Source organism: Falco cherrug, chromosome 2, assembly GCF_023634085.1.
Source record: "Falco cherrug isolate bFalChe1 chromosome 2, bFalChe1.pri, whole genome shotgun sequence".
NCBI lineage: Eukaryota > Metazoa > Chordata > Aves > Falconiformes > Falconidae > Falco > Falco cherrug.
In genome coordinates this window covers 13,143,967-13,168,996 of record NC_073698.1, presented here as the reverse complement: position 1 = coordinate 13,168,996, position 25,030 = coordinate 13,143,967, and the positions used below count along the sequence as shown (strand labels likewise).

Here is a 25,030-nt window from a genome sequence, read left to right as displayed (position 1 = left end):
GCACAAGGAGCATCCCAGGTCCACCTTACCGGTACAAAGGGCCCAGGACCGGGCCTAATTTGCAAGGTCACGCTGTGAAGCTCCTCTTTGTTCATGCAATGAGAGTTTTAATTGTTCTAAGTTTTCCATATCCTATTAATCTAGTTATTTCTAAACTTTCTATCACTAGGGCGAGCAAAACCGTCATCACTCCTAAACCACAGCACCCCAGCCCCCACTGCGCGAGCCCGGCCGGCCGAAGGCGGCAGACGAGGGGGAGCGCGGTGTGCCGCCCCACGCCGGGGGAGGACTCGAACCTGCCACCCCCGGCTCTACAGCACTGCGCGCCAACCAGCAGCGCGGGGCACACCACGTGACACACTTCCCCCTACCACGGCCAGCCAGCACTTCCGTAAACATTGCGGCAGTTGAGTGACGGAGGCAGCGACCAATCGCGGTGCGCGTAGCGCCAGAGGGCGGTGGTCTCTCCTCAGCGGCTCCGGTGCTGGACCGCGGGAAACGTTAGCGGTGAAAGTAACGGCTGCTGCGCGAGCTGCTGGCGGGAGGGAAGGGGCTTGAGGGGTGGCCGCAGCGTGGTCGCGCCGGCGGCGTGCGAGGTGAGCTCTCCTGGCCCGGCCCGGCCCGGCCCGGCCTGGCCTGGCCCGGCCCGGCCCGGCCTGGCCCGGCCCGGCCCTGCCCGGCCCTGCCCTGCCCCGCCGCGTAGAGCCGGGCGCGGACCGGGACAGCATGGCACGGCTCGGCTCGCCTCGCCTAAGGGCACCCACCTCTGCCGCGTCAGGTGTTGCTGCGGGGCGGGCCGGTGGGGGTAGGCCCTCCAGCCGGGGGGGGATCGTCCCTCCCCAGCTGAGGGCAGCGGTTGTGGACGCCCGGCCGCTCCCCGGGGAGGCCCGGTGATGGGTATCCTGGACGAGCGGTGTAGGCCGCTCTTGAAGAGCCCGGGAGCTGTCTGCCTCGGCTGTGAGGGGCAGGGGAGCTGTCTGGCTCGGCTGTATGCTCCCAGTGTTGCAGGGGATGATAGGATCTGTAGCTGCACCTCAGACCTTATTTTTTCCAGTTCATTCGTGCTGGGTGTGGACAGTTCTGCTCTTCCACATTTTTTTGAGTAAGGCATACCCTCTTCAGAAGTTACTGTGCATGTTTAGTTTTGTTTGATGCTGATTTCTGTATGTGTCTCATAATTATGATATTGTTAAGTCATAAATGTATGCAGCAAAATACGCGTTCCCGTGTAGTTTTGGGTTTGGTTTTTTTTTTTACTGGCATATTATAGTAAGTGCTTTGTTTTACTGGTTTATATTTTGGTGTGTTGTCACAGCCTTCCAATGGAGATAAAAGCAGTTGTTAGAAGATATGAAACAAGAAATAAGACAGCGGGAACAAAATTGTCATCATCCAAGTCCCGAGTTGATTGGAGACGCACTAAAAGGGAATTCATACTATCTGACAGCAACGACGAATCCTCAGTTACCTCTGAGGAGGAAGAGCCTACCGCATCAGAAGATGAAATAGATGAAAAAGATGAAAGTGATTTCAAGAACAGCCCCTCAGATCAGGAAGAGAAAAGCCACAATGGGGAAGTAACAGAAGATGGTGAGGATGAGTGCATCGTGCCTGGGAAGCGTAAAAGGTTGAGCACCTCTGTCCTGTATGACAGTGATGAAAGTGAGGAGAGTGATATACTTGTTAGAAAAGTTTTTGCTAAACGCCACTGTATAATTGATGAAGATGAGAGTTCCCAAGAACAGCAGCCTGGTAAAACCTGCCCTACAGAAAATGTTTCTACTAATAAGAAACAGAAAGTATTTGCAAAATTGGAAGAACTTGCAAGACAAAGAGCAACTCGGACATCCTGCAGCAGTGGAAGTTGTGAGGTCTGGATTTTATCCTTGAAATTCAATTGGAGAAAATACTGGATGTAGGGAAAGGGGAAGACTAATAGGAATCAGTGGAGTTTTATTTATTTTTGTTTTGGGTTTTATTAATGACAAATCAGTAGTTCTGTCGCATTTTAACAATTGTCCCATTAACTAGATAACAATATTAACTGCTGAAAACCTTTATCCTGAGTAATTTTAATCACTGAGGATGTAGGAATCTCATTTGCTGTTTCAGGCATTCTGATGACTAAGCAGCTTAGAATGCAGGTATCTATCTGATCTATGTAGTCAGAGAGGAAAAACTTTATCATTCCTTTGTTGCCATAAAGAGACACATGAAAGGACTAGCAAATAATTTTTATCCAGAAGCAAAATACCCGCTGAAGTAACTTAGAGGTCCTGTTAGCTTAATTTCTACAAATATAGTGAAGAGAGGTACATGGAGAAGGCTGAATTAAAGCTGAAAGTAATTATCATCTAATACAGAATGATGTATTTTTTTGGAAACATCATATTCCTTGTTAATTGAACTAGTGATGTTATTAGAAGGTCAAAAATCATACCCAGTTTATGTAGTATTTCATCAGTGCAAACAATTAAAATTCTTGTGTTTGAAATGCTTTTTAAAATTTTAATTAGGATTCTAATGGTGAAGCAGAAGAGGAACTATTCTGTCCCTTGCCCCTCACACCAACAGAAGGTAGTGAAACTGATAGTGACAGCATGAAAGACTTCATAGTAGAGGAAGATGAAGATGCTGATGATGACAACACAGAGCACGTAAAGAATGAAAACCAGCCACAACAGAAAGAAATTAATAAATCAAGTAGTGAGTTGCTGGCATACTACGTCCCACACTGTAAGATAAAAATTAATGACAATTCTAGATGTAAAACTTGCTTGTAGTGCTGTAATAAATATTAATGGACTGTAAATACAAATTTTATATAATGGGGTATGATAGCGTAAAAGCAGATTCCTGAAAGGTTTCAATTTATTGTATAAGTACTTTGATTTCCCCAGTAAACTTTTACAGTCTTTCTGTATCTTATCAAAAGGAGGGTATAATTTTGGGGGGTAGGAAAGAAAACCCTGTTGCACAGACTTTCTACATCGGTCTGATTTAGGATGAGGTAGGCTACCTATGATGCAGTCATTCCTGTGGAGGCCTAAATCATCCTTCATCTTGTGCTGTATGTTAAGAACAACTGTGTTGATTCTGGCCAAATTCTGTTCTGGAGAGTGCTGTGGAATTCTTGCCATGACTTTGGGATTTTGGGGGCTTGGGGGTTTTTTTATTTAAATGTATTTTTATTCCATGGCAGTGAGATTTGGGAGCACAGGACTATAGGGGTTTTTGAATTCATTGCTCAATTTCAGCTGAACTGCACAGAGGCAGAAAACTTTTCAAGTTGTTTTTTAAGAAAACTGTTATCTGGATGGAGCAGAGGGATTTGAAACAGAAATCTATGCTAGTTAACTTCTTGCATATTTTGTTGTTCAGAAGCAGGTATGTACTGACTGGAGAGTCTGTGCTAGCAGAGACAGTCACAAGCATTTGTGGTATTTCTTCCTCAGTTAAGACCTAAGCAGAACTGTGTGTATTTGAAAGAAAGTTGGAAAAAACAAAAAATAAACAACCTCTCCACCACAGGCTTGGCCTTCTCTGGTTTGCATTATGTCTTGCTATTCATACAAGAAATTATTCTCTTCTTTTAGTGTTTGTGGCTCTTACTGTGAAGTGATCTTGCTGAAAGGATGTGTGACTTTAGGATGCTAAAATTAATTAAGATCATTGGGATGAGGGGCACTATCAAAAGGCAATGTCATGAGGGTGTGAATGTTGTACATGGAAATTATTTTTAGATCCCTATTTAAATGACTTAATTCTAAATTTACAGTTTCTTCTTGTAGTACTTTTAACATTGCTTACCTTTTTTTTTTTTTTTTTTTTTTAATTCTGGTTATATTGCTTTCTTTCCAGTATCTCGCTGTGAGCATTACGTACACTTCAAAAGAATAGTAAACGCTTTCCTCATAAATGCGATTGATGGCACTTTTCTGAGCTCATTATATGGTAAGTAAATTGCATTAGATTATACAATAGTGCATTCAAAGTTGTACAGAGACATTTATTCTAGGGAAAGATGTGTCTCCTGATTGGAGTTACAGGACTGTGAGTCCTAAGATCTGTTCTTGGTTTTGCTGCTCTGTAACTTGGCGGGGTAGGCAGGAAGGAATCTATCTGACAGAGTAGAGTAATCCTGGAAAAATGTGTATACCTAGTTCTTTTAAGCCAAGAAGGCATTCTGGGATGTAGTTACTGATTGGTAGGAGCGGTCATACAAAATTAATTTCAAATTAGATACCTCAATGAAGAACGTTGCAAGGTCAGCTGATTTGTCAAAATGCCACATGCTTCATAGCTTTTTCTGAGGAATTTGGTAGATAATAAATAACTTTAGTTATGGAGATTACTCCAGATCTGACTTTTTTTTGTCTTTTTTTTTTTTTTTTTTGCTTGTAACATTTGTTCTTTCAGATAAATAATTAGCTGCAGTCAGTACTTGTCTTGTTCTTGCTGAGGAAGTGCTTTTTGGCATTTGGCCTAGTTGGGTTGAATGGCAGCCTCACATGTAGTTTCAGAAGCACTGTAAAGATGGGATTAATGAGAGGACTGTCAGTGTCAGGTTGTGGGAACAGTCAGCAAAGTGGAAGTTTTGGTTTCATCAGGAGCTAAAAGGGAATGGAGTACACCACAGACTTCAGAATAAAGGCTGTGTATTCTTAAAGCTAAAAAATGTCTTTCATATACAACTGCTAGTTCTACTACACTGCCAGGGGTTAGTTTTGTTTTGGTTTGATTTTTTTTTTTACCAAGTGAAAACAAGCTTATGACAAGTCATAAGAAAACTTTGCCAGGTTTCCTTCTATTTCAAATTGTGTCTGCTCTACAAAATTAACAACTTATTGCCAAGGTGCTGGAAGTAGATCAGCTATGTGTGTGAGCTGGAGGTTGTGTTCTGTCTTTCTGAAGAACATTGTATGGTATGACCGTAGCCTTGCATTACAAAGATATATTTTTATAACACAGAATGGATTTTTGTTAGTTAAGCGAAGGGAATATCTTAATTAGTTTGAATCGAGAGCAGCTGCCTTAGTGTTAGAGTTCAGACTTGCTTTTTGTTGCAAGGCATTTTTTTTATGGTCTGTCATAGCCTCTTCAAGCTTTTTGTACAGCTGACTTACTGAAAATGTGTGTGTACGATGTGTATGCAGAAAAACATTATTTGTAATTATGGTGGTTATAACGATAGTGACAATTAAATTTTTTATATAGAAAGCTAGATAGCCAGTGGTCTTTCTTTGTTCTGTTTCTTTGGTAACAGCATTGCTAAAAGGCTATGGAAGGTAGCTGAATTAATTTGTATGTCTGTACATGCTGAAGCTCGAGACAGTATGAATGGGCCTGCATCTATGAAAACCCTATTTAATTTCAGGAGTCCAGCATGTATTTGGGAGATAGCTGTGGTATAGTGGTAGTTTTACTTGTCCTAATACTTTCTTATTTTTTTTGCTTGGGTAAGTATTTGGAAGTACTTATGCCACCTAACTCAAGGCATCTGACTGTGCTGCTGAAGCGTAAAGGTCAGTTTCTGTGTGTTCTTTTATTATAAGTGACAAAGAGAGTTGTCAAAATTTGTGCTGTGAAGCAGTTCATAGTAGTTTGTTTTCATGGTTTACAACTTCCTCCCTTATACATTATGAACAGCTTACATAAACTGGACCAAAAGCAAGATACTTCCCGCCCCCCCAATACTTTTAAATGGGATCAAGTGAATGAGTCTTCATTTAGGATGACAACTTTTCACTTTAGCCTTGATTGTAGAGTTTTTTCATGTACCTCTTGTGATACATACTTTGTTTATCAAAGATGCATGAGTCACTTTTATGAATAACAGTAGTGAGTGGTTTGAGTAATAATTTATTAAAATAATTCATAGTTCTTAGTATGCAGAAGCATAATGTCCTTGAAAATTTTATTTGAAGAAACTTGCACAATGTAGGGTGATCGGCAAATTAGTAATTGCTGTCACTTAACAGATGGAACAAGACAAAAGAAGTATGCGCAAGATATGTTGCTCTCACTCCATTATTTGGATGACCGCTTCATTCAGCCTCGTCTTGATAATTTAATCTCTAGAAGTCGCTGGAAAGACCGATTCAAGGTATGTACCTTATACTTTAAATAGTGAAGTGGGCTTGAAATCATATCATTACTGATTTTTTTTTTTTTTTAATATATATTGTAATTCTCTGTAAAGGTACAATAATTGCTATAATTGTATATACTTTGTTAATAGAAACTCCTTGTTCTTTACCTTACATAACTTGTTTTGATACTTATGAACGGAAGTATTTTTTATGTTGATAACCAGGTAAACATTCAGATAACAGAACAGAATCTGTTCTCTGTTACCTGAATGCTTCTCCTGTTAAGTTCAGCAGGTTAGTTTTTGAGTAATTTGTGTGACTTGCTAAGTGTTATAACAAAATTTCTTCCTCCTCCCACAGAAAGATAAACCAGTATATTCATAATGAAGATTCTACTTAAAAAAAAATTAAGTCAATATACAGTAACCTAGACATTGTATGCAAATTGCTAGAATGGTATTAGTGTGATAGGTCTGGTGATCTAATAATCACTGTAATAATGGAGTATGGCCAGTAAAGAGGTACAGTGTATTTATTTAAAACAGACCAAGAGACAGAGTTGCACCCTCACACCCTCCAAAAAGAAAAATGAGAAAAAAATAAGTGCCAGGGTGCAGGAGCTGTTCTTTAGGTCTGAAGCTGAATAAAAGACTTAATGAACTAGAACTGAGTTAAGTGCTGGGAAATGCTTGAGAAACTGTATGTTTGTGACTGAATGGTGAAAGACTTCATATTTGAATCTCTTTGATTTCTCTTGGGAGTATTCAGCAGCCTATTTGAGGCGTCTTTCAGTTTAGGGTGATTCTTTAATGTTATTTGAAATGTGTTTTTCAGGAGCGTGTGGATTGTTATCCAGATGTTCACATAACCATGAAAGATGCAAAAAGTATGTTTTGTCAGGCCTGTGAATTGAATCGGTATTGTAAGTTTAACGTGCAGCTCTCTGGGAACCTTTATAATAGCAGAACTTTGGAACCGGATGACTTCATGTCAGATGACAAGCAGGTAACTTCAAAGAATTACTCTATATAATTTTTTTTAAGCTTTGTCTAGTGTTACAGAAAATCATAGAAAGAATAAAAATCCTATCAACACATCTAATATCTATAACGCTAGAGGCAAGTGCAAAGCTGCTATACTTCCATGTCTAAACTCTATTAATTTGTAATATAGGAGGACCATTTTGCAGTTTGGAGGAGTATAGTCTTGCATTTAGCAAGGAATTACAAAGGAAGTTCTTATGAAAGTTTAAAGGATGAATAGAAGCGTTCTCCTCTGCCCCCCCCCCCCCCCCCCCCCCTTATATGTTGGGAAAGAGGCAATGAAAAGTATCCTCAAGTAAACCAAACTTTTATGAAGAAAATAAATCTGGTGGTTTTCTATGACCTTTGGTTTTGTCTGCATCACAATAATTGGTATGTTGTTTTTTCCCCACTTTTGCCACTTTAATACTAGTACCTGATGCAGCACGTGTACTTGAACTGCAGTAAGTGCTAATAATTATACCCAGCCATGAGCTGGACTTCATGATATAAAAGATAAAGGGCCAATAAGATTTATTGAGAACTTTTCCCCTCAAGTCAGAATTGACATTTGCCTCAATTTTTCCTCTGCTTCAAATCTCTACAGTCTGAGTCTCATCCAGGGCAAGAAGAAAACTCTAGGTACACAGTATCCTACACATCCTACCCAGCATGCTTGTCTTTTGTGATGCATGGAGAGGTAGTCTGAAACTGTGTGTCGAAGAGGCTGACCGCACACATGAAGATGAACATACTAACCAAAGTTCTAATATGAGCACTCAATCAGTTATTTCTAAAGTAGCTTTTTGTTGTGTCAGAGAACATTTAATAGAAGATTGAAAATCCTAAAGTGGATGCCTATCTTAAAGAAAGGAAAACCAGTGGTAAAGAAATGAGTGACTAAGTGATGCTCTGAACATGCCTGGCATTCCTGGTTTTCATCAAGTACCTGAGCAATACTATGACTCTGTGGGGGTTTTTTTATTTTTAATAGATCCTATCTCTGTATGCCAGGAGTCTGAGGCTTTAAATCAAGAATAGCATTTGCCTTGGGTTTATGTATATTCTAAATATCAGAATGCCTTTTCACAGAAATTAGATCACTTGAAAGCCTTTTACCTTTCTTTGTGTGTGCCTGTAATGCCCTTAAGACTTCCCCAGCAGGAATTTTGCATTGATTAGCTTGCAGAAACATGATAAAAGTAACTTCCTGTATAATGGACAATCATCTCCATTGAATGATTGTGTTTTCTGTTTTGTTGCAAGTAAGGCTTATTCTACATGGGTCACTAGGTTTGCTAATTCTGTGGCTACTATGCCTCTAGCATTTGGAGCATCCAAATACACTCCCAACAGTTCTTGTTTGCTCTAGGTCAGAATGGTGGGTGAAATAGTGCCACTGTCATTCTAATGGTGCAGTTGCAGTCCAGTCAGAATTTACTGCTTCATTCTTCAGATTTTTACATATCTGCTATTTCTCATGTAGCTGTTCACTCAGGACAAATTATCTTGAAATCTCAGTGGCATTGACACCAGAAATTGCTGATCTTCTGTTGAGAAAACTTGTTCCTAACTACTTCAATACATTTTTATCACAGCATGTTTCTCATTACTGCATTATCAGAACTATTTGTCCAAACTGGAAGACATTTCCATTTAGGTAGTCTTGCATCTTTTTCTCGCTCAGTTGTCTCTACTAGGACATTTTGGATTAAATTGTATTTTTTGAATGAAACGCATCTTTCATGTTGTTACATGATGTTACACTAGGCAGTAATTTTAGATGACTTTAGCAGTCAGTTTTGTTATATTTCACAGCTGAGACTTTTTAAGACCTTGACTCTTAAAAACCTTAGTGTTCCTAGTATTTAGGGATCTCTTCTTCAAATTTACTGCTACCAGTAATTGTTATGATTAAGTATGCATATGACCTTCCTAAGTAATGTAATTTGTGACCTGTTATGATAAACTCAAAGCACACAATTTGTCAAGAATAAAATACTCCTACGGCTGTGTACCAAGCTGGTATCCAAGTTCTGCCTTTCTTCCCCTTCAGGAGATGTAGAAGGTATATTACTTTCCTTTGTGACTGTGAGGAGTTTTTTAATGCAGCTGACGTTCCTCAAGTATTTCCTGAAAAGAAAAAAGTGTCAGAACAAGTTGTAATTACAATATATTTTGAAATGCAGTATAACAGGATTTCTTATATAAAGTGAAGCCTTCATCAAACTGGAAGTACACCTTACTGAAGCTCAAGCCTGTATTGTTTGGATCTTTGCAAATATTCTAACTTAGAGATCTGAGAGGTGTCAATATGATTATCATTATGTCATCCTATTGGGCTCTGTGTGTAATGCAGAACCTAGGGAAATCTGTGCCACAGTTTTTCTTAAATAGACTAGAGAATTTCAGAGCAGCAGTTGTTAATACTCTGTTTTGATAAGTCTGTGTGTACATGATAGTCAAGAGAGCTAGGCTTTTGCAGTAAGGCCTTTCCCCTTATTTATTGCCAGAAAACAGTTAAGTCCTTGGCAATCATACTAGCACTGATACTGCAGTCTGTAGTACAGTCATTATTCTCCTTTGTGTACAGGTCTGTAAATGTGTATCAAGAATTTAAAAATTTTCAGTTTTTCATGGGAAGTGTATGCCTTGCCTACCACAAATAATTAGTAAACTAGCACAAGAATTTAATCTTAACTCAAGTTCCAACTTAACCGTGGAAAAAACAGTAGCAATTCCCTCACTGCTACCCAAACATTGTCCTACATAAAGCACTGGCTGGTTTTCACTTTGGAAAAAACTTGAAATATCCCACTGAATATTGAACGAACTTGCTAGTTCATTTTTGTCCTCCAACTTAACAGTACAAAATGAGAGCTTTTTTTACCCTGTATACCCCAGCATCTGGTGAAATGCCTGCCATGTGCGTGCTCAATATAGCTCAGGGGCTGTAGCACAGACCCAGGAAAGACAGTTATTGAGCACTTTCTAGTAATTTTTGATAATGCCTTTGTAATGCAATATTTGTGTTCTTACGGTGACCTGTAATTTAGACTGTTCTTAAGGTACTGTTCTTAAGTAGTCTTTGAAGTTCTGCTGGCAGTACGTTGATCAACTTGTCCTGCTACTTGAGGAAAAAAAAAAAAGAAAGGAAGAAAAAAGAAAAAAAGGCACACAGAGCTACATAAAACTGGCACTTCAGGAACTTAATTGACTGAAAGAGAAGGCAGTTCAGCACTGGCAGATCAGATTGAATGGAAACATGTAGCTGGACTATTTTCTAAAGTTTTATTTGAAAATACCCAAGAAAAGTGGATGTGGAGAGAACAAAAACAGACCTGCAACTCTCTTCTTTTGCATAAAACTTTCCTTTTCTCTCATCTCTGAAGTATTCTGCTTTGCCAGTAGAAAGAGAAGAGAAACAGCTGTTCCAGTTTTGCTTAGGCTTGCAGGGATTGTTCTGTGTAGCTGCCAATTCTCATTCCTCTGCAAGTCAGGGAGAATCAAACAGTTTAGAGGTGTAGGTGTCCCCCACACTTTACTTCTGTGTGACCCGGATTATAAACTGTTTTCTGCTCTCACTCTTGGTGTTCTACTTCTGTTTATAATCATGCTTAGAGGGCAGGGGTTCAGTCACTGCATGTTGTGCTATTGTCAGGCAATGTTCCTGCATTCCATACAAAGTGATTTAACACAACTTTGGCTGATACGGCCAGCTTGGGTAGATAAGTTAAGCATTAGGACAGAGTCACTGAGAACTGCAAGAGGAAAAAATTAGAACTGAGTACAGTACTGAGATTCTTTCCAAAGCTGCATTCTGAAATAGCATTGTATTTTTAGACTATCTTTCTTGCTTTAAAAACACAATACATAATTACATTATACAGCATTTGGAGAAATGCCAGAGGCAAATAGCTGATGTAGGAATACTTTACACCTTGCACATAAATGAAGTATGAAAATCATTGCCACAAGATAGTTCAAAAGCAAAAAGTTTTAGTGGGTCCCAAAAGAGATAGACAGGTTCTTGGGGAAGCTTCTTCCACGCTACGGAACATGATAGTTGGGATGATACAGACTGTCTTAACTGTTGACTTCTAGGAACTGTATGGTAATGTTAGGATTATTCTGGTGTTCATCCTGCATCTTATACTAATTTCCTAAATGTCCCCTGCTAGCTGTTGTTGCAAGGGAGAAACTGGGCCATCAGTTTGATGCAAGATGGTATCTCCTATTTTACATCAGATAATGTTCCAGATGCTGCACCTCATTGCGTGGGATACATGAAAAGTTATTAAATGCTCCGTGAAACACTGCAGCTCAGTTCTTGATTGTTTCAGTATCTGAAATGGTACTTCTGGAAATTTGAATGAATCAAGGTTACACATTGGTTGGTAGGTCTTGTACTTCATGGTACCTATAGCACAAAACTATATATAAGCAATGCCTTAGCTTTTCAGTTTTGGGGAGCATAGAAAATGCAGCTGCATGTAAATGCATAGACATGATTTTTAGAGATTTGCAGTATAGTACTAGGATTTTTTTATCTCAAGATGGTTAAAATGTCAGTTAATAACCATCTGCTGTAGGTCCGATCAAAAGTTCTTCTAAGCAAGTGTGTCTCTTCTGACTTCAGTGATATTACGCCTGCTTGTATCAGTTGAGCTGCTGGTTAATGTATTTAAGAAATAAAGTATATTTTTATATTTCGGAAAATATCTAAATAATACATATAAATACAAATTTAGTTTATATAATCTTTAGAAATATAAATACGCTTTTCTGTTACTGTCACTGTCAGCAGATGCAGCTAGTGCTAGGTTGTACAAGTAGGTCAGGTGTGTTGGGGAACTGCTCACAGATGCAAATTTAGTCATGCATTTGGGAAAGCTTCCTGAAAATGCAGGTTGTAAGCACTGATTAAAACTTAACCTTCTCATAATTTAAAAGGATGTTCAGATTATTCCCAATGGCAGCAATAAAGGGTATCACTGTTGTGGCTTAGAAAGAGATCATTTTGCAATATATAACATGGTTGGTTTTTTGATCTGTATGTGTGTGTAATCTGAAGTTGCAATACAATTGCAGCTTGCATTGCTGATGCAAAGAGCTTTGACCTTTAGCGATTTACCAGCTTGTTACTTGCAAAGGTGTAACAAGGCATCAGCCCAAAACAATACTGCCCTTGAAGGGTAAGTTGATGGGGGTGGGGTGTGTGTGTTAATAAAACTGAATCAGTTTCTCCTACATGTATCAGGAGCTGAATTTCTTTACACATGTATTAATGGTGTTGCTTTTGAGTGTACCTGACCTCCAAAAACCAGCCAGATGTAGATTTTTTTACCTGGTAGACTTTGTCTCCGTGGGTTGGAGTAGTAGTTGGTGCACCTGTGGGTCATTTATAGGGGATAGATTCCTCTTCTGATTTGCCATTGTATGCACTTGAACTACTTCTCTTGTAGAAATGGAACAAAAGTTACTCTTGTGAAACACAGGATGTCCTTAAATGCAAATGAACTTCTAACTCTCTCCCTCCCCACACCTGCAGTTTTCCATACTCAGTGAAGATTTAGGATTGCCAAAGATTCTTGTAACCAATATATTACTCGGTATTTTCAGGTAAACACCTTCGCTGCCTAACATCTTTGTATAAAATCTGAGTTCAAGACAACGTGCAAAAGTTTGCCTGTATTTAATCTTAGTGCTGATAGATGATAATGAATCTGCTCTAATCCATGCTCTGATTATGTATTTACAAGCACATTTACCATTTTTTATCTATAAATACTGCTGTAAACTGTGAAGTAAGACAGTCCTTTCCTTCATGGAAATTGTAGAAGTAAAACTGGTAATAAATGGGAGATACGGAAACTTTGATTTCTGCAGCATTATGGCCTAGCTATACCTCCCAGATAGTTGCAGATTAACACCTGCATTGAAGAAACCCTTGGTTTTCAGATTTTATTGTTATGAAATCTAATCTCTGTATATATTTATTAAATATTTTTCTAGGCATATGTCTATTTGTATTCATATCTATTTTTTGAAGAAATACTGAATAGTATTCAGTCTACAAAATGCTAGAACTGGTATTTCATGTCTCTAGGAAGCACTATATATTATGCAAAAGTAATCAAATAATTTCTTTTCCTCTGTTTTCACAATATGATGCTTGTCTAAAATGTCAGTGATTTTGTAACAAAGTCCCACCAGGAGATAGAAAAGATACTACCAATTATAAACATGATTGTGTTTGTAAGAAAATAGTACAGATAAGCTGCCATTGCATAGACTTGCTGGCTGCCTGCTTGCTCAGAAATTGGTCTGCTGTGGCTGTGAAAACTGCATGGTTTTGCACTGATTTTATTCATGTAGTGTCATTCTCTTTATTTCAAAAAATTATTCAGAAAAAGTTACTAGACTGACAAAATCTTACTAGACTGACAGCCATTTTTTATATTGTCAAGATAATCACAGTTCTATCAGAGAGAATGATTTGTTCACTTTGGCCTAGGTTTTGAAGGTTGGCATAGTGTGTGCAAATCGTACAAGAGTCTATCATAATTTGAAGCACTTCAAATACAAGTTGTATGTGGATTGCAGCTCCATTACCAAGTTGGATGGTGTTGAGGATGAACCGGTCAGAAACACAGTAAAACGGCTTTTCAGCCAGCTGGAAGACAGTGGGTGGATACAGAAGGTATGACTGAGTTATTTGATGTATCCTTTTCCAAGTAGATAAAAGTAAGCTGGGATAAAATGTCTGATTTAATTGATCAGTTCTGAATTACTGGGTTTCAATAATACAACTCTGCTAAACCATTCATCCACTTCTGCTGACCCGGTCTCTCCAACAGTGGTATAGTGCTGCGGTCACACAGAGTTTGTGTCAGCTTTTGACATGAAGCATTTTGACAGCTGCATGATCTCTGGGCTGTGGTGGGCAGGCTCCTGTTTCATTTGAAAGCAGCAGCACAACATACTCAAGCTGTAACTTAAAAAGATTGGGAAAGACGTGTGTGAGGCACAGCAAGAATATTTTACTCTTCTGTTTATGCTGAAGTACTTTGAATTACTCAGAAACACTTTATGAACTATTTTAAGATTACTTGTAGTACAATTGCATCTAGCAAGCTTTCCGATATCATTGCTTCTGAATTGTTATTGACATGCTTGTTAATCTATTGAAGAAAAAGAAAAATCAGTCCTTATGTAATTTGGTTATTAAATATTGATAAAATAATACAGGTTTTATTTTACTTGCAGAGATACAATGATCTTGAAGACTACATGAATGATGCAGACAGTTTCCAAGAAGAGAAAATGTATTAAGTGGTCATATAGCTCTTTGAAAGACATCTTGTAAAAATCTGAATGGCCTGCTTTATCTGCATGCACTTTTATCTCTGCTTGGTCTTCAAGATTCTTTTTAGGCTATGTTATACTTAAATCCATATGCCTTTAAACTACTGTTTGAGAATGTGCTGTGTCCTTTTTTTCTCATCTGTGTCAATAATAACCCAAAATTTTGCCAAATCAGTCCTTCCAGTCTTCATAGGTCACGTTAAGTATACTTCTGTTCTTAAAAATAACATCCCAGTATCTCTTTACTTGTGAAATAAAACTTCCACCTATTTATATTGAGCTGCAACATAGGAAAGGTAGGAAGTGCTGAGACCTTTTGAAATAGGTATATTTGGAAAGGTAAGGCTATGTTATACACAAACTTGCATCTTAACTTTCCTTGTTGCTCATTACATGCAAGTCCTACCATTTAGAACTATAGTTACAATAAACAGGACCCAAATGCAAAGTTCTGTTTCCTCTGAGGAATCAGTGTAGACTGTTGCAAGGCAACAGAGGAAATACTCTGCAGTCCTGACTACATTTGCAGCACAGTAGTCATTCCTGTCTTTAGAGGGTAGGTGATGAGTCACATTATAGACATCATACAGACTTGAGTCTGGCTTAGCCATCTAAATGAACACTTGGGCCCACAGGGCTGTCTGATAAGCAGCTGGGGCAATTTACTGAGATTTTAAACATCAACTTACTTTGTGCAAATGTCATGGCAACAACTTGCAGCAACTGAAATACTGAGAATGGATTAATGTGGCCATGCAAGATAAGCAAGAATTCTTCCAGTGTAACTTAACAGAAGGTAGGAGTTACTCAGAAGCATGACGCATGGCTTACCTGAATTGCATGAAGCCCAAATCAGAGTTCTTTGGGGCCAGAGGAACAGATTTTTGAGAAGTTAGGAAGGGTTGTGCTGTATTGTCCGTTCTGAAAAATTGGACGTGAGCCAGTAATGTGCACTCACAACCCAGAAAGCCAACTGTGTCTTGGGCTGCATCAAAAGAAGTGTGGCCAGCAGGTCTGAGGGAGGGGATTCTGCCCCTCTACTCTGCTCTCGTGAGACCCCGCCTGGAGTGCTGTGTTCAGCTCTGTGGCCCCCAGCACAAGAAGGACATGGACCCATTGAAGTGAGTCCAGAGGAGGGCCGTGAAGATGATCAGAGGCTGGAGCACCTCTCCTGTGAAGCCAGGCTGAGAGAGCTGAGGTTGTTCAGCCTGGAGAAGAGAAGGCTCCAGGCAGCCCTTACAGCGGTACCTAAAGGGGCTTGTAAGAAACATGGAGAGAGACATTTTTACTGAGGCCTGTAGTGACAAAACAAGGGGCAACGGTTTTAAACTGAAAGAGGGTAGGTATAGATGGACATAAGGAAGAAGTTTTTTATTATGAGGGTGTTGAGACACTGGCACGGGTTGCCCAGAGAAGTTATGGACGCCCCATCTCTGGAAGTGCTCAAGGTCAGGCCGCATGGCGCTTTGAGCAACCTGATCCAGTGGAAGACGTCCCTGGCCATGATGATCTTAAAGGTGCCTTCCAACCCAAACCATTCTATGATTCTGTCCCTGTACTTTTTGCTGCATATAAAATTAATTTGATGTAGCCTAAGATGCAGAGTCCACAGTTTTGAATTCAGTTAGGGACTGTTCCTACATCCTGCTGTATGCACATACTCTTTTATTAGTCTTTTGTGGCTGAACAGCTTAGTGAAAGGGAAGATATTGTTAACACTCTAGATTCTTTTAAGAAGTTGCTCTCTCAGAAGTGAAACTACTGAAACCTATCTTCTCATGGATTTGTCCATAAGAAGTCCCCGCGTTTATTATGCCACTCTACTGGTAACAGATACGCTGATTGACTGGGAAACTGATGCAAGGTGTATCACTTAATAGTGAACATCTGCTGGCTTCTTTCCATAGAAACTGTACCTTAGATTTGTCATTCAGTAGCCTTTTTCTAGCATTCATTGTAAGAAATTAACTGCTTTTATATTTTAAGGGGTTGAAGTTCAGCAATGGTATGTATGCTATTAGAGCGAGCTAGTATCGTCAGTTCTCCCTTGTACCACATACAAGATTTACAAAGCAAGATGAAAAATGCTAGTAAACAGAATGAGACTTACTCTCAAATAAGCTTATGTTGAAGATATTATTTCCATACCTTAACTGTGAGTTAGATATGTACATATTCTGGGATTTCATATATCTTACACCTATCTCCCTGGTTACCAAAGCTGAGGGAAATCTCTGTTCTTTTTCCTTCTGCATCCCTGTTCTGGGAGTATTGGTGGGAACACACCCATCAAATTAAAAGTATTCAGGAATCCGTCTCAAATATATCCCTTTTCGGAAAAGTGATGCCCCACTTCTTTCTGTTAACCAAATCTCTGTTGTTGGCTTCTCTAGAATAATAACATTTAAATTTTGTGTAACTTTATTCTCACAAAGGAGAACCATTGCAAAATAAACAAGTTTTGTAACGGAGCGTGCCCTCTCAGAGCCTTCCTGACAGATCTTAATTTCTGCTACCTTCTGAATTTTCTGAAAACTCTCAAGACTGTATTTTTATTTAAGAATTTTGCTATCAAAATGAATGGTCAGTTTCACATTTTGCCACATTTAGAGTGTTTGCTACCAAGTTAAAATACAAGTTTGGGAAATTTTGGCTTGCCAATTGCTGATAATATTTCAAGAATACATACACTGTGATTGAAAATGAAAATTGGCAATATCAAATGATAGTTTTATTCATTTTTTTGGTATCTACTGCATCCTAGATCATGTTTATCACCTCCTCTTTGTTCACCTAAAAAGTGTGAACTACCTTCTTCCTTGTTCCTGCAGACTTTTTTTTCCAGATCTATGTTTTTCGGTCTCTAGCAATGTCCTGTTCGATTTTCTTGGAAGAAAGTGCTGCCATAGGTTTACTAATCTTGTCTGTGATGTCACCAGTTGGACTAAGAAAATGCCTAGAATTTACATCACTGATATCTATTTTAGTAGGAAACTGATACTTCATTTGGCTTGGCAGGGGCTGACATAATGTTTGTGTGTGTATAGTCTCTCTTAAACGTTGATATTCCCCTCACTGAGATTGGGGGAAGTGATAATATTTTTGTGGCTGTTGTTTTACCTGAAGAGTTTCTACAAGACGGAGAATGTGAAGTGTCATTACATTATGTTTACATTTGTCTTCACCACAGGAAATGAAAAGATTGTTTAGAAGAGCTGTATATGTAAAAATTTAGATCAAATTTTCCAGGACAGGCTGTAAATTCTGGTACTGTTGCAGCATGAAGTACAAAGGGGACTCTTGCCCCTGAGACTTCCTATGTCTAGAAATACTCAGTAAGAATATTTCTAGCAGAAAAATGTGCAAATATCTCACGATGGGAGAAGGCAGAAATCTGACCAGTCTTTCCTACTTCCTTTTCCACATTAGAGAATTTGAGTGGAGCTAGGGAGTGAGAGAATATAATGTTTGTTCTGATAGAACATTTTTAATTGTCTTTACTGTTAATTTTTTGAAGTAGTAGCTGTAATTAAGATAAAGTACCTGTCTTAATGGAACAATGAAGAGAGCTCAGTATGTGATTAGACTTGGCGTGGGTGATTAATGATCATACTTGGAAATTGCTGTAGTTCCTGTAATGTTTCGATAATCTGCTCTAGTTTAAATTCTGTAACTGGAGACTGTAATAATGATAAAGTTCACACAAGGTATTTATGCATAGGATCAGGCTTACTAATGTGATGTACTGGGAGAGAAGGCCCTTTTTGGTTTATATTCTCTGTCCAGTTCTCACGGTGAAGCATGAAAAAAAGTGATTTTTCTCCCTATGTCCTTCAGTTTTTGGAAAGCAAGTAATTTGTGGATCAAATGGGATGGTCAGCTTTGCTAACAGTAGATAGCTGTTACTGTCATTTTTTCACCAGTGAAGGCTTCTCCTGTTTCCTAAAAGCAGCTATTTCCAGCAGTTCAGCAGGCAATTACAGGCAATTCCCATGCTTAACTCCTCTAGTTTACTTTTATTTGGATAAATAAAGACTTGTAGTTTTATCCTTCTTCAAGTCTGTCTGGATAAATAGAGTGGGTGTGTTAGAAAAACACATGTAAATACAATACCACTCCAGAAGAAATTTCCGGCACACACAAAATAGGCTTTATAAATTTGACTTTCTAATTCTGCTTTGAGAAATAAGAAATACTAATTTCTAATCTGAATTTAGAGGTTAGACAAAAGAGTGTAAGAAAGTATGAAAGGCAAGGAATAATAGGAGAAATGTGTGAAATGGTATTGAAAGAACCTGATAATAACCCCCTCAGTGGCTCCACTTCCCTGCATAGTTTATGTGAATTTTGGTATTTTTATAGGTGTGATGGCATGGGGTTGTTTTGTTTTGCTTTCCCTGTTGTTTATTAAATAAGTTGTAGACACAGTTTCTTTAGATTGCTCTGGGGATTGTAATCTTAATTAAAAACATGGTGTGTGTTCAAGATGGCTTATTTTACAGTTTAAACAGAAAGTAACTGCATGCACCTTGTGCCCAAAATTTAAGGACAAGAAAACTGACTCGGGTGCAGTCAGGCTCTGCTCCAAAGTTAAAACAATCTACCAGGTGAGCAGCATGGTACGTGAGCCTGCCTAGCTGGGAATACCCCAGGAAATAAGTGTGTGTGTAACTGTAGTTGTTCTAAATGGCCAAGAACCCTCGCTGAAAAGCAGATAATGGAAATGGCGGAAAGTTCAGAGCTGCAGCTTGCTAATTGCTTAGCAGGGTTGATATTAAGTGCATGCCGTTTGGGTGGAGTTAATATAACTTTGAAGTAATTTGGTAAGTGATTGCTAAACACAGATGGACGAGGTATGTGCCTAGATTTAAGCATGTACTCTAGTTTTTAAGTGACATAGGTTCAGCACAGTCTTTTTGTTCCATTTTTGGAAAGTTACTAGCACAATGGGACTTCCATGGTGAGAATTCCTGGCTGTGAACCCAACACAAGTAAGTGCTTTGCTGATCTGGAAGGGGCTGCTGACTTAGGGAACACAGAGCTTCAACAGCAGTAGTGAGTTCACACAGAAAAAATGCTCAAGCATGACAGATTACAGTATCACATAAAAAGGTCACAAATTAATGTTGACAGAAGGAAAAAGTAATTAATTATTCAAGACCTGTTATGTTAATGTCTCATTGTGTGTGTTTATTGGAATGCCTATGACATGAATTGCAAGGGATGTTACAGTAACGTTAAGAACAGTTTGCTTTTGGGCAAACTGACAGCTAGCCAATCCAAAAATGATAGTGGTATCCAGGGGCAGCTAACATTCGCCAGGGCCTTCTGGACAAAGCTTGAAAAGCAGAGGGATAGATTCAGGGTATTTCCTTCTCTGAAACATCGGGGGCAGCATTTGCTGTGTATTGAGCAACCGGGACTTGCAGCGCAGCCCTGCAACCGGCTGTCTCTCGCTCTGAAAGGGATATATTAAACGACAAAACAAATGAGATGCTGCTTGGCAATAAGCAAATCTTAAACGTATGAAGTTAAAATTCAAAAATTTGAAAGATCATTCTCTGAGTTCTACAAAATCTTGTGTGTGAGAGAGAGAACTCCTTCAGCTATCTTCTGGAGCAGTACCACCGATCTTGTATTCCCACAGCAACTTGGAAAACTCCAGCCAAGCCTTCGTCTAAAACACCCTTTGCTTATTCTCCATGAGATTCATGTGTTACTGTTACATGTGCGTTCTGTGACTGGCCCTCTTAAACACAGCAGTGACACTTCAGCTAGGAAGAACAAATAAAAGCCCTAGCAAGGCCTGAAGCAAAGGTAACGTCTATTATTTTACAAACATTAAAATTTCATTTTATTTTCTAACTGTGCCAGTCCATTGTTCTCAATAGATGCATGCTACTGTTATGTATCAAATAATAACCCACTCTTCCTCAGTTGTTCAGGGTTAAACAAAAAACCCCCAACTTTTTCCTGTTAGCAGTAGTGCCTTCCTCTGAAGGTAGCACATCCACAAACCCAGTCTCCTCAGACCTTGTCCCTCAGCAAAGAATCGAAGTGTTTGCTGGGGCAAACGTGGGCCTGAATGTGCTGGAGACTCTGTGTGGTGCTCATACAGCCACATCCTGGAAACCCACACAGATGTTTGTTGCACCTTGAGGGAGATGGGGGTCATGGAAGCAGGGGCTTTCATATTCCCTATATATCCAATGCCGCATACCTTTTATGTGTTTTGGGGGAATTTCCAGGAATGTGTCATTTCATCATTGGCATTCAAAGTATTTACGTGCATGACCTTGGAAGGGTATAAAACCACCTGAGAGGGTTACTCTTAGCTGGTCCTCATCCTCAGCTTAATGCTCCCCATATGCTGTGATGAAATTTGTGTATGTTTCTGACAAAAAAACTAAATGAGATGATGCACCCTTGTATTACGGGCTGTACAGTCCCAAAAGACCTTAAAGGTTTTCCGTCAGGGATGTGTCTCTGCGTGCTAGGGGGCCCATTTTATCCTCAAAGGGGTATTTGGGAATTCGGATACTACAGCCACGGTAGCACAACAGCGTATTGCTTTAATAAAGCCGACCAGCTCCCAGCTATTTCTGCATCCTCCTTCACAGCTCACCTACAGCAACACGCAGAACCTGACGGCTGCCAGTTGCAGCAAGGCCAGCACCAGGGGCCAGATCTCGCTGTCGGCCACCCCTGCTCTGAGTAAGAGGAGTCGGGCACGAGGAGCACGAAGGCTGTGGCTTCCCCGGGGAGGAACCGAAGCGAGGGCGCAACGTGACTTGCCCCGAACACCCAAGACGCTCATGTCGGAGCGCGGAGCTCCCACAGCCCAAGGCTGACCTCGTGTCGTGCGCTCGCCCCGTGCGTGAGAGCGCCCTAGAAGGCACGGCTTGTTTTTCTACCGTCCGTTCCAGAGAAATGCAGCTGGTTAGAGGAGTGCAGCGCCGTGATTTATCTGAGAACTCCCTCGTACTCGCCTGAAGGTCTCGCCGCCGGGGGAGGAGGGAGAGCAGGAGGCTGCGCTCCTCGGCGGCTGCTCCGGCGGCGCAGCGCCCGCCCGCGCCCCGGCCCGGCACCCAGGTACCGAGCGAGAAGGGAAAGGGGATTTCCTTGGCTTCCTCCCATGCAAATACCTCCCGGGGAGCGGCGGCGGCGGCCCGACTCCCCTCCGCGGCCGCTGGGAGGCTCCGCGCCTCGCCCCGGCCTCCCCGGCGCAGCGTCCCCGGCCGCGCTATCGGTGACACCCGCCTCCCGCCCCCGCAGCGCCCCGCACCGCGGACCCCGCCGCACGGCGCGCAGGGCAGCGGGCGGCTCGGGCGGCCGGCGGCGTCGTCCGGCAGAGGCAGCGCCGATACCACCGGCAACCACCCACCCCGGCGAGTCGGGGATGGAATATACAAACACACAAAGGAAAAGTGGCTGGACTGTTCTGGGTGCAAAATGCTGGAAGTTTGTAAGTGCAACTCTCCGTTTGTAATTACTGTCTGAAGAGGGGCTGCCTTATTTTTTTTTTTCTCTCTTCCCCCCACCTCCCCCCCCCACCCCCCACCCCGTGCTTTTCTTGAAACTGTACTTGAAACTATTCGATATCTGGGAGTATAAGGGAAAGTATGCGAGAGGAGTTCGTTGCCTGGGTTCGTAGCTTGCTGCTTTATTACTAAGGGGGGAAATAAGCAGTGAAAGCAGTACGGATTTTATCCAGTGACTGGATTAACTGAAGGCGAAGCGTGGTCTCCAAGTCCACTGACTGACATTGTTCCGGACCGGGGGATCCGTCTCTTATTTTTAGAGGAACTACAATTTAGCTGCAGACAGTTGGACACAGTAATAAACCGAAGAGTGGCCAGCAAAGAGCGGGCGAGAGAAACGAGAAAGCACAAAGACTAAACTAACCCGAGCCGCCTCCTCCTCCTCCTTCCCCGGCTCTTTATTTGCACATTTACTAAAGACTTTAGGGGAAAAAAAACCAAAACCACCAACCAACCCACCAACCAACAACACCCCCTCCCCAAAATCTACGAGATTTTCGGCCCGCCGGGGGCTTTCTCCGTGCCGCCGAGCACGGGCAATGCCTTAAATTTCCACTTCAAGGAATAACCCCCCGGCTCCCCCGAAATAAAATAAAATCAATAAACCTGCCAAGTCTCACTCATTCCCGAGGGAGATCTCCTTCGTCCAGGGATTCATTTTGGAGGCAGCGGCTCGCTTTAGTTGTTTTTCCTTTTTTTTTTTTCCGCCCTCCTCCCCCGGCGGACCCCCCCCCCCCCGGCCCCCCTCCCCGGGCGCCCTTTCCGCCCCACGGAGCCCCTCGGCGGGGGCTGCCCTGCCCCGACCCCCTCCCCTCCCGCCCGGCCCATGCTGGCACAACCCTAGCGGCGGCCGGACGCCCCCCATCCCCGTCCCACCCCCGATCTGTCAACCCCCCCGCCCCCCGCGGAGCCGTCACCGCCCGGGGGCCGGGTGGGGGTGGGCTGGGGGCGCGGGGCTGACCGCCCTCCGCCCCGCCGCCAGCCCCCGGGCTCGGGCTCCCGCCACTGCCCCCGCCTCCCCCCCCCCCTCCATGCGGCAGTGAGGACCGACCCATCCGGAGGGCCAGGACCGGCAGCCAGCGATGGGCGACACGGCTCCCCCCCAAGCCGCGGGGCTGGGGGCCGGGCTGCTGGGGGGGGGCCCGGCGGCGCCCCGGGTGCACAGCGCCATCGTCGAGCGGCTGCGGGCCCGCATCGCCGTCTGCCGCCAGCACCACCTCAGCTGCGAGGGGCGCTACGAGCGGGGCCGCGCCGAGAGCTCCGACCGCGAGCGGGAGAGCACCTTGCAGCTCCTCCACCTCGTGCAGCAGGGGCAGGGCGCCCGCAAGGCCGGCAAGCACCCAAAGGCGGCCGCCGCCGCCAGCTCGGCCGCCCCCGCCGCCGCCGCCGCTGCCGCCGCGCCCCCGGACTACCACCAGCACCTCCTCAGCAACGGCGGCATCAACGGGGAGCAGCCGGCGGGGGAGCAGCGCGCCTCGGCCCTCCTGGCGGTAAGTCACAGCGCCCCCTGTCGGCGGGGAGGGACGGCCACGCGCGGCTGTGAGGAGAACACCCCCCACCCCTCTCTCCCCTCAGGGCACCCACCCCCCTCGGGTGGCGAGGCGCGAGGGTGGGGTCGGCGCCGAGACCGGGGCCCGTTCCCCCCCGACGGGGGTCATGGCGGGGGTGTCCGTGGCCTCCAGGCCCCGCTCGCCGTGCCTCGTGCCCCACGTGATGTCATCGCGGGTGCGAGGAGCAGTGGGCAAGGCCTGCCGGGCCCGGTAGCGGGGCGGCTGAGTCCTCCCTCGAAGGGGTTTGGGACTGCTTGGGGTGGGTTGTTGTTTTTTGAGAAGCAAGTTGTGGTCTTCACAACGTGCCGTGTGCCTCTGCTGTCAGCCCGCCAAGGCGGTGGCGACAGGCATCCCTGAGGAGGGCACGGGTGGCAAACGCTGTCAGCGCATCCCTGGGCAGGCAGGGCTGAGAAGTAGCGCTAAACTATCGCTCATGTTTAAGATCGCTCCCTCCCCACCCCCCTGCCCCATCTTATGCCGTTTGTCAGGGCTTCAGGCAGTGGTTTTCCACTTGTGCCTCGAACTCGGCCAGTATTTACACACGAGGCAGGCACAGGCCGTGCTGAGAAACACCAGCCCGAGTGTGCAGCTCGGCCGCGTACCCCAGCGACCGGCCGGTGCTCGCAGAAGCGGTGCTGTGCGGGAGCGTGCGGCCGAGCACCGGTGTCTCGCGCCTGCTGCCCCGAGCACCAGCTTCGCCAGGAATGGTTTGTTATCACCGCCGAGTGTGTTTCGCGGAGCTGAGTTACAAGAGTTTTACAGGCATTGCCACTTTGTAAATGATTTGTTGGCCTTTTTCAACTGGAAATTGCGCTGAACATGTCAAGGAGGCGAAGCCTTGTCTTCTGTTACTTTACTACGAGCAGTCCATGTACCAGGCTTTTGAAGGCACATGCTGCACTGTGCTGCCCTCCAACTCTTAATTCTCGGCACACATGTGAAATATTAAGAGGAGTGACTGCGTCCTGATAGGCCCGTGGCTGCTATTCGAATGGCTGAAAATAGATCGCTCCCTCTGCTCCAGACATCAAACCTATCTTTCTTAGTGCCTGACGTATGCTAAAACGGGACCTTTGTGGTTGTTTCTCCCTTCTTACCCGGGAGTGCGCCGTGATGCGTGGATCGACGTTTGAGGCTGTGTTACTCAGCATCATTCATGAGGGTGATGATGTAAGCATTAATGCGATAACATTGTGTCCAAGGGGAGTTTAGGCGCTTCAACCTGACTCAGTGTTCAGATTAAATCTCCCCACATTCCTTGTCACAATCAAGAAAGCCATTATCTTATTTTTCCAGTGTGTATTAATGAAATGTGTTGCCCTTGTCTTATGGGTAAGAAAAGAAAGGCCTTAGTCTAATAATGTACGTCCCAGAAAAATCCACTTTCTGAAATCAGGGAACAGGCCTGTGTGTTTTTTTTGCTTTGTTTTGTTTTTGGGTTTTTTTTTACTAGTTGG

At 42.8% G+C, this 25,030-nt stretch overlaps 2 protein-coding genes across 7 annotated transcripts in view; both read left to right on the top strand.

Annotated features, from left to right (window-relative positions):
- Positions 1-375: 375 nt before the first annotated feature.
- On the top strand, positions 376-18,540 carry CCDC82 (coiled-coil domain containing 82). 6 transcript variants are annotated; one of them, XM_055701503.1, is made up of 8 exons: positions 376-507; positions 1,316-1,871; positions 2,517-2,736; positions 3,862-3,954; positions 5,982-6,106; positions 6,927-7,097; positions 13,632-13,817; positions 14,384-18,540. In XM_055701503.1, exons 2-8 carry the CDS (start codon positions 1,323-1,325, stop codon positions 14,447-14,449), a joined length of 1,410 nt encoding a protein of 469 aa, XP_055557478.1. In that variant the 5' UTR covers positions 376-507; positions 1,316-1,322; the 3' UTR covers positions 14,450-18,540. The 6 variants fall into 6 exon arrangements, with proteins under 6 accessions (XP_055557478.1, XP_055557476.1, XP_055557477.1 ...); XM_055701501.1 differs by having other exon boundaries at positions 384-513; XM_055701502.1 differs by having other exon boundaries at positions 398-596.
- Positions 18,541-22,846: 4,306 nt separating this feature from the next.
- The window catches only part of MAML2 (mastermind like transcriptional coactivator 2), a 215,340-nt gene continuing 213,156 nt past the window's right edge, over positions 22,847-25,030 (top strand). Inside the window, exon 1 of the mRNA XM_055701500.1 lies at positions 22,847-23,513. Within this exon, the coding sequence (XP_055557475.1) occupies positions 23,106-23,513 (408 nt within the window). The 5' untranslated portion in view covers positions 22,847-23,105. The remainder of the gene's footprint in view (positions 23,514-25,030) is intronic.

Coding starts and splice junctions, on each gene's coding strand:
- CCDC82 (XM_005440760.4), top strand. CDS start 894: ATGGGTATCCTGGACGAGCGGTGTAGGCCGCTCTTGAAGAGCCCGGGA. Junction 6,107..6,926: donor GCTGGAAAGACCGATTCAAG/GTATGTACCTTA, acceptor TGTGTTTTTCAG/GAGCGTGTGGATTGTTATCC. Junction 7,098..13,631: donor TCATGTCAGATGACAAGCAG/GTAACTTCAAAG, acceptor ACTTTGGCCTAG/GTTTTGAAGGTTGGCATAGT.